The 19,566-nt window shown below is 43.3% G+C and overlaps 1 protein-coding gene across 1 annotated transcript in view; it reads left to right on the forward strand.

The window, feature by feature from the left end:
• Positions 1-19,566, forward strand: part of ETV6 (ETS variant transcription factor 6) — a 39,952-nt gene that overhangs the window by 15,266 nt on the left and 5,120 nt on the right. Inside the window, exon 5 of the mRNA XM_010173184.1 lies at positions 17,497-17,639. Within this exon, the coding sequence (XP_010171486.1) occupies positions 17,497-17,639 (143 nt within the window). The remainder of the gene's footprint in view (positions 1-17,496; positions 17,640-19,566) is intronic.

Below are 19,566 nucleotides of genomic sequence, written 5' to 3' on the forward strand. Positions count from 1 at the left end.
TAAGAGCTTCTCATTTCCTTTTGCTTCTCTGTGACCTCAGGAGTTTACTGGCATTCTGCAAATTTCACCACATCTGTGGTTTAGACAGTTAAATATGATTAAACCAGTTTCATGGCAGGTAAGCAAAGGTGCAGAGTGACTTGCTTGTGACCACAGAATGCATAATTGGTATTGAAACATTTGTGTCCTGACACTCACTGCTTCTCTACCTACTAGCAATCCATTTGTTTCCCAAGATACCTATCTCCAAAGCCTTGTCCTACAAAGAGGTAGTTTTCCAAGAGTTGCATTCACATTAGTGTCCAGTCCTATGGAAAAGCCTTTGAGATAAAGCAGTGTGAAGCCCATTATTACGGAGATGCTGGGACTAATGAAATATCACCTCAAGGGACCTAACTTCATAGGCTTTCCTGTGCTTCTGACACTAGGATTGTCCCTTTTTACAGAAACAAGGTTGCCTTTGTCCCACGCAAACCACAGCTATTGTCTCACTTTTGTTATCGTAAATAACTGACATCACAACAGCTGAATCAGGAAGCTGAGGTTACAGAAAATGTTTTTTGTACTTGAAAGGGAACTGTAAATAGACAGGGATAGGGGGAAGGGGAATCCAACCACTTCAGAAATATGCTGAATACTCCAGTAACCAATTTCATTTGAAAGATGTAAATACACACCACACCCAAAAACATTCCATGCATTTATGTCAGCAGTGAGCTCATGAGATACCCAGCTCCTGTGGGGTATTACACAGGTCCACAGAGGTACATTTTAAAACACCTTGTTCTTCTTTGTCCTTACATGCCTTAAATTTGTTACAGATGTGATGCTGCCTCAGCTTTAATGGGGAAGATTTTCTAATTTCTTAAGACTTAGCACTTTAAATTCAAAAGATACATATCTCACCATCTGGTCAAGCATCAAACACAACAAGAGCCATGGTCCTTTCACGTAATAGAGAGATGGGTTACAGAAATTAATCTTTTGACATTTTTACCTGTCTGACATTTGTTTCTCTCCTTTTGATGTTTATTACCCATACTATTCTCAGCAACTTAAGAAATATACTTAATGTTATGGCAGAGAAGGTACCCTACTGGTTGCATCACTGGAGATTTCCTTTCCATAAAGTATTATGGGAAGATCAAGGAGGTGGTTAATTTTAATTATTTCTCTAAGAATGAAGCCTAGACTGAAAAGAATATAGGAAAAAGTACGGCGACTAGCTGGTGGTGTAATTTTTAAATTTAAACCCAAGAGTTTTCTTACATAATTGGACATCTTTTGTTTTCTGCGTGTTGTGCACTGGGACCAGTGACTGTAACTAGTGCTCCCACATCCTTTCCATCCCTGTGGTGCTTGCAGGGCAACAGAGCCCAAGCCCGTGGATATTTGGGCCCAACACTGTTGCTTGGTAAATACATGTAGCAGTTTAAAGCTTCATACACAGGCTAGATTTGCACGCTTAGCTGCTTTCATTTGCAGTCTCGTGCCTTTGCTTAGACCCACCAGCATAGGTGGCATTTCTTAAAGAGCTAATGAAGTTTTTCATGCCAAAAGGACCTGAGTTGTACTCAAGCATTCAGTTCAGATCAGGGCAGTGCTTTATGGCCAAGGGTCAGGGATTACATAGCTGGTGGTTAATAGCATCTTGTATTTCTACTGATAATTTCCCAGTGTACTTCCATCAGTAGCCCATGTCCCTTGACTGTAAATGCCAACAAGCCTCACTTGCTCTACAGGCACAAGCTGGTGCTATTCTGGTTGGGTTGTAATGGCTCCTGAACTGTAGCTAGACCCTATAAAGGGCTCACAGCCAATTTAAAGGTGACAAAACCCAGATTGCTACTAAAAATGTAGACAGCCCGTGTTTCCTACCTGAAGTCAACTTCATTGGTGCTATTGAATTCAATGGCAACATTCTTAGGCCCCCTAGAAAGGAAGTACACACCTTTCTACCTTCTTACCCCCACATCTCAAAGCCTTGAATTTAGAGCTCTTGCCATTAAATGATTTATTTTTAAAGAGCATTTCTTTTTTATGTCAGCATAAATCTCTTTTCCACCTGAGTGTCCTCATCTTCACTGACACTGCTATAGTTAACATGGAGGCTTTTCACCACCCATGGCTTGCCACTTCAATTTGAGATAGACCATGAAAATTATAACACTTGGCTCTTAAACGGCAAATATACATCAATACAGATGTATTGTTAAAAAGAGCTTTTTAAAAATCACTGGCATTATTTCCATTTTATGGATGAGGAAGACTGATGGGTTGAATAATGAAAAGATTTATATAGCCCAGTGCCAGAGTGAAATATACTGTTTATACTGGTGAAAATTGAGCCTTGACATTCTACTGGCTTAACCACTTGTATGCAGGTGATTTTCAGGGGAGATAGCGATGAGGAGCAGCTACCAGGGAAGCTACCAAGGAAGCCTCGTGGGCTGCTGCCTAAAGCACTGGGCTGAGCTCCAAAACATGTTCTATTCCCAGCTCAGATATTTTAAATTGTAAAAGGAATTCTTCCTGGACGTAAGATACCTCACAGCCTCAGAAACCTGTTTACTTGTAGATAGAGTCTGGTTTTAAATGCAGCATGCAATTAATTGGTGCTGAGAAAGAAAAGAACGTTTTTGCTTGCTGCTATCCACAAATACTCCTGTTTTCTGGAGGTCGATCAGTAGAGCTCTGGACTTCTGTCAGTCAAAATAATGAACTCTACTCACTGGCTGACTAATCTTTCCTACCTTTTTATGTAATATTCTTTCTCAAAATATTATTTTTACTTGTAAAGCACTTTCCCTTTTACAGCAAAGAATTTCAAGTTGAAGGTCTTACTCTCTTTTCCTCTGAGGCCATTTTACACTTTTCTAGCAAAGCAAGAGGCATAGAGTATCTATATGTGAAACATTAAGGTCCCATATATTACTCGTCAATGGCTAGAGTTGATTTTAAAAATTATGTTTGGCTATCTTCTAACACAATATGCACTAGTCTTTTCCATAACTTTGTCAGAACTAGAGGTCATTGTGTTGGGATGATCCTTGCATCCCCTGTAAATACACCAGGCAAGGGTTAAGCTATCTCACTTAGGCATCAATAGTCATCTAGCTACAGCAGCACTTAAAATATTAAAAATACCTCAGAAGGGGAGTTTAGCAAAGTGGTGTAATAGACAGTTTTCCCCACTGGAACTGCTAATTCAAAGCAGCAACAGTGTTTGTTGATGGTCAGCTCCTAACTTGGATTCCAGCAAACAGGCAGTCTATCTGGCTTACTTTTAGCTCTGAATATTTTAAATAGTCTGTCTTGGTTCCCCCAAAATAGTCTCCAAAAATTTCACTCTGTGAGGAGAAAGAATATACTTTTGGCATTTTTTCTTTTCTTTTTCTTTAAAAAAACAAACAAACAAACAAACAAACAAAACCCAAACCAAAACAAAAAAAACCCCACAGTTGCAGTTTCAGTCAAGAGAGGTGCCTGAAATGAGCTCTTCTGCAGAATGGAAATTCCACTCCCCATACACCTCTGACTGGGAGGGTTTTGTTATCAAACTTTTTAGGACTTTGATATCTCATAAAAGGTACTTCCTCAAGGTACAAGGAGAGGCAGGGGTTATTGCATTGGCAGGCGCTCGTAGTGCGTCATGGCTGAGGCATGCACTGCAGCCCTGGTGGAACCACAGCCACCAGAAACCCTCCCTGCACCCATCCTGAAGTTCTAGCCCCTTGGCTTTCCTTGGGAGCTATGCTGTTGACTTCAACCAGGGCAGGTTTTCACCATAAAATTTTATTTAGGTGTCAAAAATGTCCTTTTTTCAGATATCCAGATCCGCCTCAGCTTGTTAGCATGAAGGAAAATGGGAACTGACATATTAGATCTGACCAGAAGCCTGTTGGTTGCCTAAAGGAAGACGCAGGAATCCCTGCAAGAGGGATTCCTGGCAGTTACAGGATTAGCCAACTACAGCAGGGTTGGTTTCATCCTAACTTTGATCACATAGAGATTGGCTTAGAAACATCTGAATTAATCTAATGACATGCTGGAGTTCACCTCCCTTTTGATTCAGTCACTTAAAACTCACTAGTACAATTCTGGATGTTTCTTGTGAGGGGAAATAGCAGGTTCCTGAGATTTCCATCTCCCAGTGTCTTTTTCTATATTAGCTCTCTGGGACTGAACGGCTTGTTCATTAGTCCACAGCAAACACAAGCAAACTTTGGGACACAGGTATAACTAACTACCCCTTTACTCAAGCACTGCCCAGTACAGATAGTAACCAAACAACTGCACGAGTGTGAAAGCAAGGTGCTGGAGAGCAGTGGTAGGTGCAGCTGGACTCCCCCCAGGGCCTTCCTGTCCTGTTGGAACTGGGGCTCAACAAAACCCACTGAGCTCTGTGTTCCTTCTGTGCTTGTCTGCGGCAGACCTATCTCATTCATACAAACATCGTGGAGGGATGAGCGTTGCTATTCCTCTGCAGAGCCCCACCCTGTCCATTGCTTTTGATTCTGCTCTGCATTTGGTGGGGGGAAAATCTAAAAGCAGGTGAGTCTTGTGCCTGTTGTTGTCTATTGGTATGCTGCTCTTACCAGCTGGGTTACCTTAGCAACTGGGCTGTGTTTGACTTTATGAGCTGCCAGATTTGTTTCTTCCCTTTCAGGAGTTTGAGGAAAAGCCAGGTAATGTTTAAACTATTCAGAGGCACATTGTCTACCACTCTATTGGTTTGGCCCATAAAACTATTGACTGCTGTTGGAATGAGGACAGGCAAGATTCTTACCCTGCCAAAGTCATGAAAGAGATCAACCTCCAGTTTTGCTTCTGACTTGCCTCAGCCCTTCAGTGTGCCACGCATCCAGAGAGCACAGGGGCATAGCATGAACCCCGCAGATTTGTAGCAAGACATGTGTAAGTGATTTCTCAATAAAAACAGTCTGACGGCCGAAACTGAAAATGCAGTCTCCTGTTGAGAGTGCACCAGCTATGAATGACTCATATTCTACTAAAATCTACAAAACAGTGCTTATGATGGGTGTAGGCTACGTGCTAGCTTTGGTCATGGGGAGGTCTTCCACCCCAGAGCTCTGTTAGGATAGTAGTTTGGTTGTTTTATGTGGGGAGAGAGGTTGGAGGGGGATTCTCATCCTCTTTGTTTGAAGAACTTAATCACTTCTCATAAACTTGTGTGGGAGGAGAAAAGACAGGAAGGATTAGTTGAGTGAATCTTTCACAAACATAGTGCTTAAAAAAGTGCAAATCAACGTATACTTTTTTTTTACTTTGGAGTTGAGCTGGAAAGCTTCTATTAAAGGAGGATAAGAAAAACAAATTCAGCTGATCGAGCTATTAGATTTGTAACAGCAGACATTTAGAGCTTAAACATCACCAGTCACTGCACTGCAAAACACAACACCTTGGTCATCGGTTTCTCCTCAACTTACCTGCTAGGACTGGAGCTCCAGTGCCCACATTTGCTCCACGCGTGTCGATGTGACATTTACAACTGTGTCAAGCTGAAGGATGATGGGGTTTTTTTAACTGATATACCAGCAAAATCCTTTCTGCAAATACAGTCACACCCCATCAGTTTATTTTCCTTTCTGTACAAAATAGCTGTACAGGCACAGTTACTATGCAGTGGCATATGCTGGGTGGTAGAGGGGGAGGGTGGGAAAGGAGGCAAAGAACAGTTTTGCCTGTGTAGTAAAGGGGGTAAAAACCAGCAGCTAAGCACAACTTAGGAGTTAAAAGTTTTGCAGCAGCTGATACAGTCAGCCCCCACAGAAGGGATGCAGCTTCCTCTTCCATTTAAGGTGTTTGCAATACAGTAGTATCTATAGGCTCTATTATGCTACAGCCCTTGCCCCCAAGAGTTTACTGTCCAAACAGACAAGGTAAATATAAAGAAAGGAAGGGCACACAAAGGTGAAAAGTGTTTTTGAGAATTGTTGGTGAGAGGAGTTGGAAAGAGCATACTATTATTTTCTATACTGCATAGAAAATAAAGTCATTCAGTACAGTATATCAGTAGACACTACCTGACAAGTCCTCCACTCAAAACTGTAGGTTAAATTTACTTCCAAATTCTAGTGACTAGTAACACCTTTTATTATGCTATGCCTCACACCTACAGATTCCAGTTTGTTTAAAAAAAATGTATTTTCAAATCTAAAATTGGGACAGCCATTACCCTGTGCTACTGGTCAGTCTGGTATTTCCCTGTTTTTTTTCCTCACTAAGGCCTCTCATGGTGACGGCAACTCGAGCTAGCCGTAAACTCGAGAGGCTGGGTACATAACTTACACTAAGCTATCTGCTGCTGCTGCTTTTGTCTGTTGCAGCATTTAAAACTAGTCGTAATGTTTCTGTGATACAGCCACTTCTGCCTTGATGTTGCAGTCACATCCTCCAAGCAAATGCAGAACGTGCCCAACTGTGGCCATCTACTACTGGGTCAGTCACTCAGATTCTTGAACCCAAATCAGTCTAGTCTTTTTTTTTCTTGGTTATGAATTGTCTACACGTGTAAGGCAGTGAGCACAACAGGCATTAGTAGTAAAGACTTGAACCTAATTCCCTCACACAGTCATTTGGTGGTTGGTAATTGACTTTATTCCAGAATGACAATACTGCTTTTTGAGTAGAAACCTTCTACAAGGAAGTCACTTATGTGGACAGGCATGTCCACACAGACCTGCTGTGTCACTTGGTATTGGGAAGATTCTACGCCAGTCAGATTCCCTGTGAGCACCAGCACCCAAGCTCGCTATCCATCCAGTGATACGCATTGCCGTTTCATTCATTACTATTGCCCCTTCCAAAGCTGCATCACAAGCTTCTCTGTGGTGAATTCTTATCTAAACTGCAAATGATTGCTGTATCCTCCTTTGCAGAGGATGACAAACCAAGCTGTAGAGACTTAGCTTTTGTCCTGTGCTTCCTTAGAGGTACTCTAAGACAGCACATATCATTGCTAATACCGTCGGAGCCTGCCTGTGTACATGCCTGAGACTGCCAAGGCTATCTTCACCACTGCCATGAGGCATGATCCCAGCAGGGTTTGACAGCATAGTGCTGACTGGTGGGCTTTTGTGAAGCACTGACTTTGGGGGCAACTGTGACAAGACAGTCTCAGCAGCTGAACAGTTCCAAGTTACGGCCTGGCAAATGACATGAAACCAAAACAGTGGTTCACTTTAGCATGCTAAGTTGTAAGCAGAGGGGGTTCAGTGCCTGCTTTCCAGGCAGCTGACCCTCCTTCCCATAGGGCAGCAGCTCATACAGACTGGAGCCTTGAAAGAACCTGAGAGTCTTGGTGTAGGCAGGGCCTGTCACTCCTGTTTGGGTATGACAATGATAATGTCACTGGCCTCGTTTAATCAGTTGCCCTTGCAGTCATGTACACTTTTACATTTGCAGTATATGCCACATCTATTTCCAGTCCCTTCCGGTAAGCCAGACTATTATGAAGAGACTGAAGTATGGATGAGAGTCAAGCTCATAGAGTTCTTATTCATAGCAGAAGTTTTCATTATAGCCTTGAGAGTCATCTTAACACAGCATTAACAATTAATTTCAGCATGGAAGTGTGCCTTCCCTGCCAAAGCAACTAATGACACTCCAGCAATAGCTGGATGGCAATAGCTTGGCTAGGGGCTTGCAGATTTTCTGTGAAGTGTCTTGCTTTACAGCCGCCTCCATTCTTACTGCAGAGTTACAGAAATTGTGTCGTGGCTTTTTTTGACGCCGGTCTGGGCCAAGCCATAGCAGGGCTCAGTCATTTAGATTTCATCTTTCTCATTGCTCTCCTGCAGCATCGACCTGCCATGGCTAGACAGGTGTGGTAAGTGGGCTCAGAGTACCCTCAGCCTCCATTGAAAAAAAGGATGTTAAACACTTTTTTTAAGAAACTAGCCTTTTAATGCAAACATGCCCCTAATTTTGCCTGTATATTGCACACTTCTTCAGGCTAGGGTTGTTTTGGTAATTCAGATTTTTTTCTACAGAGCAAACTTGCATCACTTTGAACTCTTTTAGTTAAACCAGGAAAATACACTGTGGTGTTCGCAGTGTGGACACTACACTTAACTCGCTTCAGAGACAGACCTATTTAAGTCTGGTTTTAATACTAATCGGTTGGAAGTGGCATACAAAAGTTTATATCTGTTTATGTTAATTCAGATGCACACCTTTATCCTGGTAAGACTCCAGATCTAAAGAAGGTCTCAGCGATACACTGTTTTCCATCTCTGTTGAGGGAAGGGAAGGAAGAGAGTTAGAGTTTGACTATGTCTACTTGTAGAGATTTAACCTGAAGAAGGGAGGTCACATTTCAGTTTTCTGCAAGGGGCCTAAGAGAAGTGGCAAATTTACAGTGTCTGATTAAGCCCCTTCAAGAGGGGCTTCCTGGGAACACACCCATGTCCTCCACCACACTCACACCTGTGAGAGAGCTTTGAGCTTTCTGATGGAGCACAGAAGTGAGGTTCTTGGGCAGCAGTCTCCTACAAACAGCCATTTTCTGCTGTTGGAAGAAAACCCAATCAAAACAGGTCAGGTGCCTCAGAAGACTAAACCTGAGGGTGAGCTGAGCTTGTGACAGAAAATACTGGGGATTCTCACATTGTGAGGTCAAAAATCATTACTCTCGTTGGAAATGACTTTACTGTAGTTAAGTTGTTCCTGCTTTTGCTCTCTCCTCTAAAGTAGAATTCAGAAGATGACACTTCATCATTAGTTCTTAAATTCTCCTCATTAAAGTGTTTGGCCAGTTTTCTGATGCCAGAGTGGTTGTGAGGTGTTTGTACCTGTGTGCCTGCGAACAGGCAGAGGTTGAATTTCTTTCCCTTTTCCTAGTCGTTGCCCATCATGAGCAATAAAGCTGAGGAAAAGCCACAGGAGGATCAGGGGCAGGTTTCTTTAACAAGATAAACCTAAAGGTCCTCTCGACCATTGCAGGAGAGCAGGAAAAGAACAGTACTTGATGCTAATACTGGAAATACTTGTCTGTTTGGTGGAGATGGGGGGATGGAACAGGAGAACAGGGCAGGAAAAAAAAAATCATGTTTTTTGATACAATGGACTTTAGCTTGCAAGTTTTTCATCCACCAAACTCTCTGGCCCATCCATTACATATTCTTTGTGATTTGAGTGCTCTTTTCTACAACCACATGAGGGATATGAACCTTTTGGATCCTTCTTCCCCTTACAAGTTCTTATAGCCAAAGACAGAGCTTGGCCTCATCTTGCTGTGTTACTTTTACAACCTCCCAGCACAATTGTGTGCAGGATGACAGTGCTCTCCTTCTGTTTGATCTCCCACTCAGTGTTTGGGTACAAGACAGAAGCAACATACAACTGTTGTATTGTGTGATCTGGCAACCTCTTTCCTCAGCCTCAGCTTTAATTTACTGAGCTGAACAAACAGTTGTCTGTCAAGAGGTTTTTCCACATAAAAACATTGGCTTTACTGTACTGGTTTGCCATCCTGCTTCCAATAGCAGCCAACATTCATGGAAATAAAACTCTTCCCTCAGTAACCTGGACGTGGATTACTATGTAGGTAGGGGTGAGCAGGGCTGCTCCATCTCAGGATCAATACTGCCTCAGTCCTCAGAGCTGTTTAGCGCCTTATTCATGAGAATTGGTTACTATTTTCTTGTGTTTTTGTCTGGTAAATAAGTATGTAATGAAATTTGATAGATACTGGGACTGGATTGTGTCTCAAAACAGCAGTAATCCTACTGGAGCATGTCTTAGTGTGCTGTCTGTTGGTTTCCCTTTTTTCTTTTTTTTTCCCCCCCATGGAAGAGGTTTTCAGCAAGCATACAGGAGCTGATTTGATAAGATCCAGCCATATGTCTTTCCCCTCCTTTTCACCAGCTTTATTTTTCCTCCCTTTTCATTTGTGTGATGAGAGCAAGTTGACTGAGTAGTTCTCGGAGTACCCCTGAAACACAGTACAGTATCAGACAGCCTATGAACTTCATGCACCAGTTAGATAATCCAAAGGACTTGTCCAGAAAGCTCTGCCTGTCACACAGTTTAGGATGTGGTTAAAACGCAATTACAGCTCATCTCCATGGCAAGCCTACAGCAAGTCAGAACTTAGGAGTTCTCTCCTTATCTTTTGTTATTTTCCATACAAGTGAACAGCCGTTAACTTTTGTGATTTCTTGGCTCTGGCTACAGTTTAAACAAATCCAGATGCCCCAAAATAGTGTTGTCTTCTGAGAGACTTACTGACCTTCTCAGGCAAGGGAGATGATCACAAACAGGAGACTGAAGGTCCATGGGACCTTCTGGGCCTCTCCCTCTTTTCCCCCTGTCCTTGCCTGCTCTTCCAGTGTAGTCTTGCCACCTTCTTTGTGCTGGCTTTAGCATTCACTGGATCTTCCTGCATGCAGATTCACCTCTCAAATAGCAGAAAGCCGGCTGGCGTTTTTTGTGTGGTTTGTTTCTTCTGTTCAAGTGATTTAAGTCAGATCATGGAGAAATCTAACAGAGCCAGCACACGGTAAGCAGCACGAGAAAGGGAGGATAAAATGGAAGGGAGATCGGGACCTTCTTCTCGCAGCAGCTATGGCCAGCTGAATTTTACCAGTTCATCATTTTGACATCATGAGCATCACCACCTTAGCTATCCTAACCACACTTTAGGTGTACTTAAGGAAACCAGAGTAGCAGAGAACATCTAGAAAAGTTGTGTTCATTAGTCTCAGCTGTGAACAGCCAGTGTTTGCTTCACTGTGAACAAATGCAGCTGAAGCACAAATCACCATGTAAAATGAAGAGGCCCAATCTTGGGAGAACTCTTCAGCTGGTAGAAATCACAGGCCCATTTAAGTCAAATGATATCATGCAGGAGAAATTTTAGGCTAACCTACCCAGCAAGGGGTAAGGCCTCAGCTGATGTCAGAGGGAGTATGACAATGTTATTTTGGCATGATCTCTTCCTCTGTGAAGCCATTTTAGTTTCCAAGTCAGTCATCAGCCAGACCCGATGCATTTTATAGAATGATCTGCAGTGGAAGATGTGGGTGAGTCTCACAAAACGTTTCTGTGGTTAGGAGAGGATTTGGGTAGTTGATACATGAAGAGGGTCAGCTTTGCTTCTGCGCCATGTGCCTCACTTAAACAACTGGGTCTCAAATGCAGTGTGTGTTTGGGGAAATATTACAGTGCAGGGGAATGTTATATTCTGTGAGGTCTTTATCGTGTGTATGCCTATACTATTAACAGCATTATCAGTCTAAGGGAGCACAGATGTAAGACCTCTCACTACTGCAATGTCAAGCTACCAGTCTTGTGTCTACCTTGGCCAAATGATACTAGAGGTGTCATTCATAATGGCTGGACAAGTATCAAAATACTAGGAATTTAAGGTCCATAATGTTTAATTTATAGATCATTCTAAGACAGTATTTCAGTTCTAAGGGATATATGTATTACTATCATATAGCCATTAGGAAGTATTTATATGCCAGTGTTCTGGAGGTGTATATTCAGAAGATTGTGCCTATAGACTTAGAGGATATTTGAAATGAAGAATCTATAATACGTGGTTCCACTCACACAGTGTCTATTTGACTGTCACTAGAGATTCGTGATGACAATATTAGTCTCCCCTTTTTTTGTAACGTTACCGAAACAGTGCTGTAGGTGTGGGCAGGACACAGAGCTTTTCAACCAGGGGAGAGAAATGGAGTTTTACCATGCCAAGGGGGAGTGGCTGAGGTTTGGGTGCTTCTACCATGTAAGAGGAAGAGTTAAAACTAGAGTGAGGAGGCAAGTTTGCTGCTATCAGTGGGGTTTAAAGCCAGCAGTTGCTGTTTATGGGAGAGATTTCTTCTTGCTCCTGAAATCCCAACTGCTCTGTCTCCTCTCCCCTCTCCAGAGCTGTGTACTGCCTATTTTTCTTGTGCCTGGTGTCAACCACCAAGCAGCAGCCAGGAGAGTGAGTGAGCAGGCAACCCCCAAGGCTTGACACAGCTCTGCCAGTCTTGGGACTGTACCATGCATGGCTGCTACTAGCAGGAGTGTCAAACCTCTGCCTCTTGCACATGTAGGGCAGTGCTTATGGGGGACATTTTGTGAGCCAGCTAAGTACTCTACACCTTATCGCTACCTTGTGCATAACTCTAAAAATCCCTCTAGAAGCATTAACTACAGGAAGAAAGTTGTAGCCCTGCCTCTCCATCTGAAGGTACAGTTTGCCCTGATTCCCAGATAATTACATAGTTTAGTCTTGCCCAACCGTACAGCTGAGAAAATGGTGGGACATGGCAATGCCTGCTTTCAGGAGCCCTACCACATTACTGGACCTGTTCACCACCTTCCCACTTTGGCTAGGTTGTTTCATACCGCTTCACCCCAAAGCCTCTCAGTCCCAGCTCTGTCCACAGCTAAATCCTTCAGGTTGTACAAAGTTCAACCATCTGAGTTTGCTTAATTAAAAAAAAAAAAAAAGTGTATATATATGTGTGTGTGTGTGTGTGTGTGTGTTAGGGGGAAATGATGTTTCCTTGTGCTACAGAGACAAAGTTACTTTCTAAGTAAGCTTACTTTAGCCATAAGGACAGGAAATTGCAGCATGCCCAAACAATTTAGGTACCAGCCCTGACTCAACTCCCCTGTTGGATCTCCCACATTTTTAAACTTGCTGGGCCTCAGCAACATCCGTGTGCTTTCTTGACATTGCTCACTAGCAAACACACTCTCACACTCTCCCTGTGCAGGGTTCCCCCATGTGAGTGCTCCTTCGGAGGCCTTCTGACAGCCAAAGAAGCAACTTAAGTTTTCATGGAGTCATTCACACCATCCAAACTTCCCTCAAACAAGTGATTTGCACTTACAAAACAACCATCCACATACAAGCCCCTCTTCCAGTTTCTCCATCCTTCCTGAAAACACATGTAACAGCTCTGACCTTTCTGGAGGATGCTACTTTCTGTATTGTCTTCACCAGCCTTCTGTGGAGGTATCTCTTTTCCCAGTGGAGAAGCATGTTCTAGCATTGCCTCTTCTTGGCTTTTCACCAGTTTATAGGCTGCAGTTTACTCCAGATGAGCTCTACTATACTTGAAATCCATTACACTCAATAAGAGTTGTCAGGTAGTCTTTGACTTGTAGTCTCTATTGTCTTATTAAAGATGGTCTCTACTGGCCTAATAATGGTAGATGATTTAGTTGCTGCTCCTCTGTCAGTCAGGCAGACTCCTCCAGAACCTTGTGGTTTTTTTACTGTGCAATCTGTGGACAAAGGTACCAAACCATTTGTGGTTAAAACCAAAAAAATCCTGTGAGCACCTGTACTCAAATTCCTAAACATCTCTCATGTGAAACTTGAAAGAAGGCAAACTGATTTAACTACTCTGCAAACAGAGCTCATACATTCAACTAAATTGTGCTGCCAAGCATCAGCTGGTCCATGATAGCAGTGTGCACACTCACAGCTCTCAGCAGAGGTGAGAAGAAATGCAGTGAGCCTGGATCCTTTCTACTGGTGTTTAAAGCTAATGGTTTTTAATTTCCTATTTGCCATGGCCTGAGACACAGTTGCACTGATGCGTGCCAGCTCATCAAATTATTGCAGCTCAAAGACCTACATTTGCTGATAGACAAGTGTAGCTTTTGAAGACGAGTTTCTAAGTGGTTGTAAGAGCCAAGCAGACTTTTCAAGAACTTTCGATTTTCTTGTTGAAGCAAACAGAGATTTAGATACTTGGGTGGTTGGGTATTTTTTGCAAATTCCACCAGCCTGCTAAATACCTCTGCAAGTCTGAGCAGCTCAGTCAGTTTAGAATATGGGATGTTGCCCTTGATGACTTGGGACTTTTCTTGTGAAGATCTCAACATGCAGACCTGAGTTCTTCTCATTTGAGGAACATTTATATTCAAGCTTAGCCTGAATCCATTCTAAAATTCAAGTGAACATCAAAAAACAAATCTGCACTTGAATCCTACCTATTCTCAGAGTCTGAAGCTCTGGTTTTAGTTCAGTAATTTGCCACCCAGACATCTTAGGCTCAATTTTTTTATGCTTTCCTGGTTTTGTGAAGGATGGGGGACACAGTGTGTGCATGGGGGGGCGGAAGTAGTGATAGCCAATGGCAAAGAGCCAAAGCTGTTAGGTTCAACTGGAATTTACTTGCTCGCTGCACTGAGGTGAGTGTGCAGCCCTGGCACAGTGTGATGCATGCTGCATGTGCAATTCCAGTCAGCTGTCAAGGAGCCATCAGCTCCTTGAAACTCTTCCAGGGGCCACTGTAGAGAGGATAGTAGGGGTTTGCCATCCCCATCAGTGAGAGTTGTGTTTATACACTTGGAAATTTTCTAGAGCAGACTTACAGCAGTATGCTACTGATTAAAAACAGCATCATGTATTGCAAATAATGAGGTGAAAGTAAAGTTTAGTGTAAATTGTATCTCTGCAGAACTGTAAATATTAGCTATAAGTTACTGTAAGCAGAGGGTGTCTGCCCTGGCCTGCACGTTCCTGACATTGACTTGCCTCTGTGGGAGCGCCATCCCTCCAGCTGACCCCAGGGAGGTCCACTCCTTCCAGGACTAGCAGTAGAGCACAACCAAAACCAACTGACTGATGCTGGGATGCCAGATTCCTGCAGTGCTCTCCTGATGGGGCTATTCACCAACCAACCACCTCAGCAAACTTCCAGCACAGTCCAAAAGTGCTGGTTCAACAACAAACCCACAGGTCCTTCCTCTCTTCCCTCAGGTTTCTAAAAAATTCCTGCCTTGGCCAAAAAGTGTCTTTTTGTCTCCTTGACGAATATCAGTTAAGTGAATATTTTCCAATTTGAAACTGCTCCCACCAAGACAGACCTTTTGCAGGTCTGTCTTGAGATGGGACCAGACTGAGCCCACCACGGGTGTTTAGCCCAGTACTGCCCACTGATGGTCGTGGTGAATGATTCACCACTGACCTAGGGAATCACATCACCTTTACAGGGATTTTAATGAAGGACTGGACAGAAAGAAAGCATGGAGATCTTTGAGAAATGCTGATCTAGATCAGTGAATTCAGCATGAATTACTGACCTAGACTAAGCAGGTTTTGTTGTTATAGTTATCACAGAGTACGCAGGATGATGAAAAAAATTGTTGTTTTTGGAACGCAGGAGTATTGCCAACTCAGATCAACTGGTAGAAAGTGCCCTGGGAAGTCAGAGCTTGAGGAATCAAAGGAGAAGGAAAAGAAAAAAAAGATGGTTAAAGTTTTTGTTTTTTTTTTTTTTTTTAATTAAGATTCTTACACTAAAGAATAATTTTCTATACAGTCTTTCATTGAAGGAGTTTGAGAATGAATTGCATGTGCGCCAGGAACCACTTATGTGGCCCTTACTATGCTATTACCTGAGCACCTCCCACATTATTAAAAGGCACAAACCAGTAAAGCAATATAACCTCCCTTCCCCTGTTCTGTACAAACTAAGTCTAGAAAATAAGGTTTTTTCTAATATGTGTGTGTCTCAGAGACTGTGCATCTGAAAAATTATTGATGGAAGGGTGATGGAAGAACTGAGTTTTGTCACTTTGTGAGAGGAAAGGTGACAGAAATTAAAGTGGTAGCCTGAGACTTTAAATTTCACACTCTTCTACAGACCTCCTGCGCGGTCCAGGGGAAGTCAGTTGTGCCCAGAGCCGCACAAGGGGTGAGCCACAGCGGTGTTTGGCGTCGCAGTGCTTAACTGCAGCCAGCTGCCTGCCTGGGATCCACAGCTGTGGGGTGGGCAGCTGGGCTACATACGCCCCTTGGGGTGGAGGGACAGAGAAAGGAAAGCTCCTCTGCATCCGTCTGACAAGAAGGGACCCGTCTAGGCTGGTCATTGGCAAATTATTGCCAGTGGAGAATTATTTCTGCCCTGGTCCCAGCTGCAGGTACCTTATTCTGGGTAAGAAGGAGGAAGCTATCACTGAACAGCATTCTCATCCATGAATGAAAGAAATGGAAATTGGTTTCATTTTTTTCAAAAATTTCATTGGTTTCATTTTTTCCAAAAATTTCAAATGGGAATGGACATTTTTCTGTGAAAAATGTTAATGAAAATAAGGTTTTTCCAGCCAAAAAGTCTGACTGCCTCTTTCCTTTCACATTCCTCCTCTTGTAGATGTCACAGATGAGGTGACCATTGGGGTAGGTTTCAGCTAGAAGGGAAACCTGCAATTTTTGCCAGATATCATCTCTTCAAAGCACACTGCTTTGTTCTCTGTAGGACTGGTAGGGAGAGTTTATAGTAAGGGCACTGGCAAACGAAGCTCTGGTTTCAGAGATACTCTTTACAGTTTGAAAATGGGAAATAGCATCAATAATGTTAATATCTCTGACCATTTCAGGTGTGCTCATTAAATGTGTTATTCATATCCCTTTTCAAAAAGCATTTTATATTCTCATACTGAACACGTCATCGTCCTCATTGTAACAGGTACGAACCCCAGATTCCTGCAGGAATAGAAAGACAGGCTGACAGGAATCCATTTTAGCACCTAGAAGCTAATGTCTTTGGTTGCTTTCCCTTTAACCACTCTTAACAAGCCACCTCTCAGAGACTGGTTTTGCTTTCAAAGTAAAATGCAACTGTATGGCCATCTTAGGGATCTGGACAGTTGAGCTATAAAACCCCTGTTGTTTCTGACAGCAGCAGAACCCCCTGCCCTGTGCAGTTCATTTTCCATATTCCATAGTTGCCAGTTATTATGCTGTGCTGAGCACACACACGTTGCAAGCAGGAAGTAGGAGCAGCTCAGCTCTTGGCTTCTTCAGTCTCAGGAGACCGCCATGAAACTGAAAAACACTAAACTAAAACCTAAGTATCTGTTAGACCTTTAATTAGCGACCTGAGGAGTGTTTGCCAAGAGGAAATTTGAATTCAATTATCCAAATAGAAAGTATTTAACCTCTCAATAGCACTCAAGTAATTATAATACTTGGGGGGCTTTTTCGGGAACCTTAAAAAATAAAACAAAAAGCAAATTAAGAAATGGTAGAAAGGGTTTAGTTTTGTATCACATGGAGTATGAAAGGAGAGCTGTAACATTGCCCATGCTTTAGCCTGCTCATGTTAGCACAGAAAGGGGCAGCCTCAGGCAGGGAGAGCAGGTTGCAGGATTCTGGATTTCCCCGCTGAAACAGCCAGCAGCAGTATCGGGGCCAACAGTGGTAGTTTTATGTGCATCAGTACAACAACAAACACACAACTAAGATCAGCAGGTCATCTCACACGGCTTTTAATGTGATAAAGATGCTCAGTCAGTGTCAGAAGGACTAGGACACATCAGAGGAGGCTGGATATTCCAGTACATCCTGCAAACATCGCTCAAAACCAGCCGAGCCATTTGCATTTCAGATTGCAGCAACAGTTCCTGTCCCAATCCCAACTGCCCTTTCACTACACAACCACTCAGAAGTTTCCAGAATTAATTCCAAAGGAAAAAAAGTCAATATTTTTCTTCTTCCTCTCTTCACAGACTGTAGGTTGCTTTGGGATTATGTTTATCAGCTGCTTTCTGACAGCCGGTACGAAAATTTCATCCGATGGGAAGATAAGGAATCCAAAATATTTCGGATAGTGGATCCCAACGGGCTGGCCCGGCTGTGGGGAAACCACAAGGTAAGGAAGCAATGCAGTTTTCCTCCTGCAGCACTTCACCTCCTGTGACATCACAGGATTCACTTATAAACAGGGGAAAAAGGAAGAAAGCGTGTGCATGTAAACTACTGCTGGAAAGTTGTAATCTTTCATTCTACGCACATGAGAAATAAAAAGCATCCAGCCTCAAGCACTAAAACCTCTCCTTCATATAGAGAACTTGTTGGTTTGGTTTAAAGGCATTTAGTTATAAATGCATTTAATTACAAAATTACAAGGAGTGCAAGAATTAACGGTCCTTCTCTCACAAGGCATCTCATTCCTTCCTGCAGCTAAGGATACTCTGGTTAGATGTGGTCTACAAGGAGCTGTGTGCTACATCTCAGCAGGAGCTTTCTGTCTGTGCTCCCGTCTGCACCAACATCACGTTTCCCGCGCTGTCCTGTGACAGGCACCAAACGCTGCAGGATTATGTATTTCCTTTTATGAGAGTAACTCTGCTTTGTTCTCTGGAAAGCAGTTACTGATTTTTGCAGTTTGGGGCTGAGTATGTATAGAGATGTCTGTCTGAGTATATGCATATGAGTGTATTCATATGAAGAGATGAGTAGACAGCATGGATTTACAGAAGGGAAAGCATGCTTGACCACCCTGATACCCGTCTATGATGAAATTATTAGCTTGGGGGATGCAGGGAGAACAGTGGATGTGGCTTGTCTTGACTTTAGAAAGGCTTTTGAGCCAGTCTCCCATAATATTCTCATAGGCGAATTAATGAAGAAAGAATACAGTGAGGTAGATTGAAAACTGGCTGATCTGCTGGGCTGGAAAGATCGTGATCAGTGGCACAAAATCCAGTCACCGGTGATGTTACCCCAGGGACTGATTCCGGGACCAATACTCTGTATCATGTTCGTTAATGACCTGGATGATGGAGCACACCCTCAGCACGTTCTCAGACAATACAAAACTGGGAGGAGTGGCTGATACACCAGAGGGTTGTGTTGCCATCCAGAGGGACCTGGACATGGTGGAGAAATTGGCTAATGGGAATTCTAGGAACCTTAAGAAGGGGCACTGTAAAGACCCCCACCTGAGGAGGAATGACCTGGAAAGGTGTGGGACTGTTGTAGCAGAAATGTGGTCAGACACTGTAGCAGGTTGCCCAGAGGATACTGTGGAGTCTCCATTCTTGGAGACGTTCAAAACCCAACTGGACACAGTCTTGAGCAACTGTCTCTTTGAGCAGTGGGACTGGACTAGGTGATCTTCAAGGTGCCTTCCAACTTGAACTATTCTGTGATTCTGTATATGAGTGTACATACCCTATAGTCTTGATAAGGTCAAGATTTTCTCATGTGACTCACGGCTTACGAGAACATCTGTCGTAGAGGTCTTGGGCTGCAACACTGCGAATGGAGAGGTCTGCCCTTACCCCACCTCCATGCTAATAATTGGGCCTTCCCATTATGTCTCATGTTGGGTATCTAAAACTGAAGCTACTTAAGACCACTAGCCTCTTGGGAAACACAGTGACCTTTTAGCAGCCAAGTCATCCTTCCCCTGTACTCAGCTTTGGTGAGGCCACACCTTGAGTACTGTGTTCAGTTTTGGGCCCCTCACTACAAGAAGGACATTGAGGTGCTGGAGCGTGTCCAGAGAAGGGCAGTGAAGCTGGTGAAGGGTCTGGAGAACAAGTCTGATGAGGAGCAGCTGAGGGAACTGGGGTTGTTTTAGTCTAGAGAAGAGGAGGCTGAGGGGAGACCTTATGGCTCTCTACAACTACCTGAAAGGAGGGTGTAGTGAGGCAGGTGTGTGTCTTTTCTCCCAGGTAACTAGTGAGAGAACAAGAGGCACTGGCCTTAAGTTGCACCAAGGGAGGTACAGATTGGATGTCAGGAAATCCTTCTTCACTGAAAGGGTTCTCAGGCACTGGAACAGGCTGGGG

Source organism: Antrostomus carolinensis, unplaced genomic scaffold (genome assembly GCF_000700745.2).
Source record: "Antrostomus carolinensis isolate BGI_N321 unplaced genomic scaffold, ASM70074v2 scaffold24488, whole genome shotgun sequence".
NCBI lineage: Eukaryota > Metazoa > Chordata > Aves > Caprimulgiformes > Caprimulgidae > Antrostomus > Antrostomus carolinensis.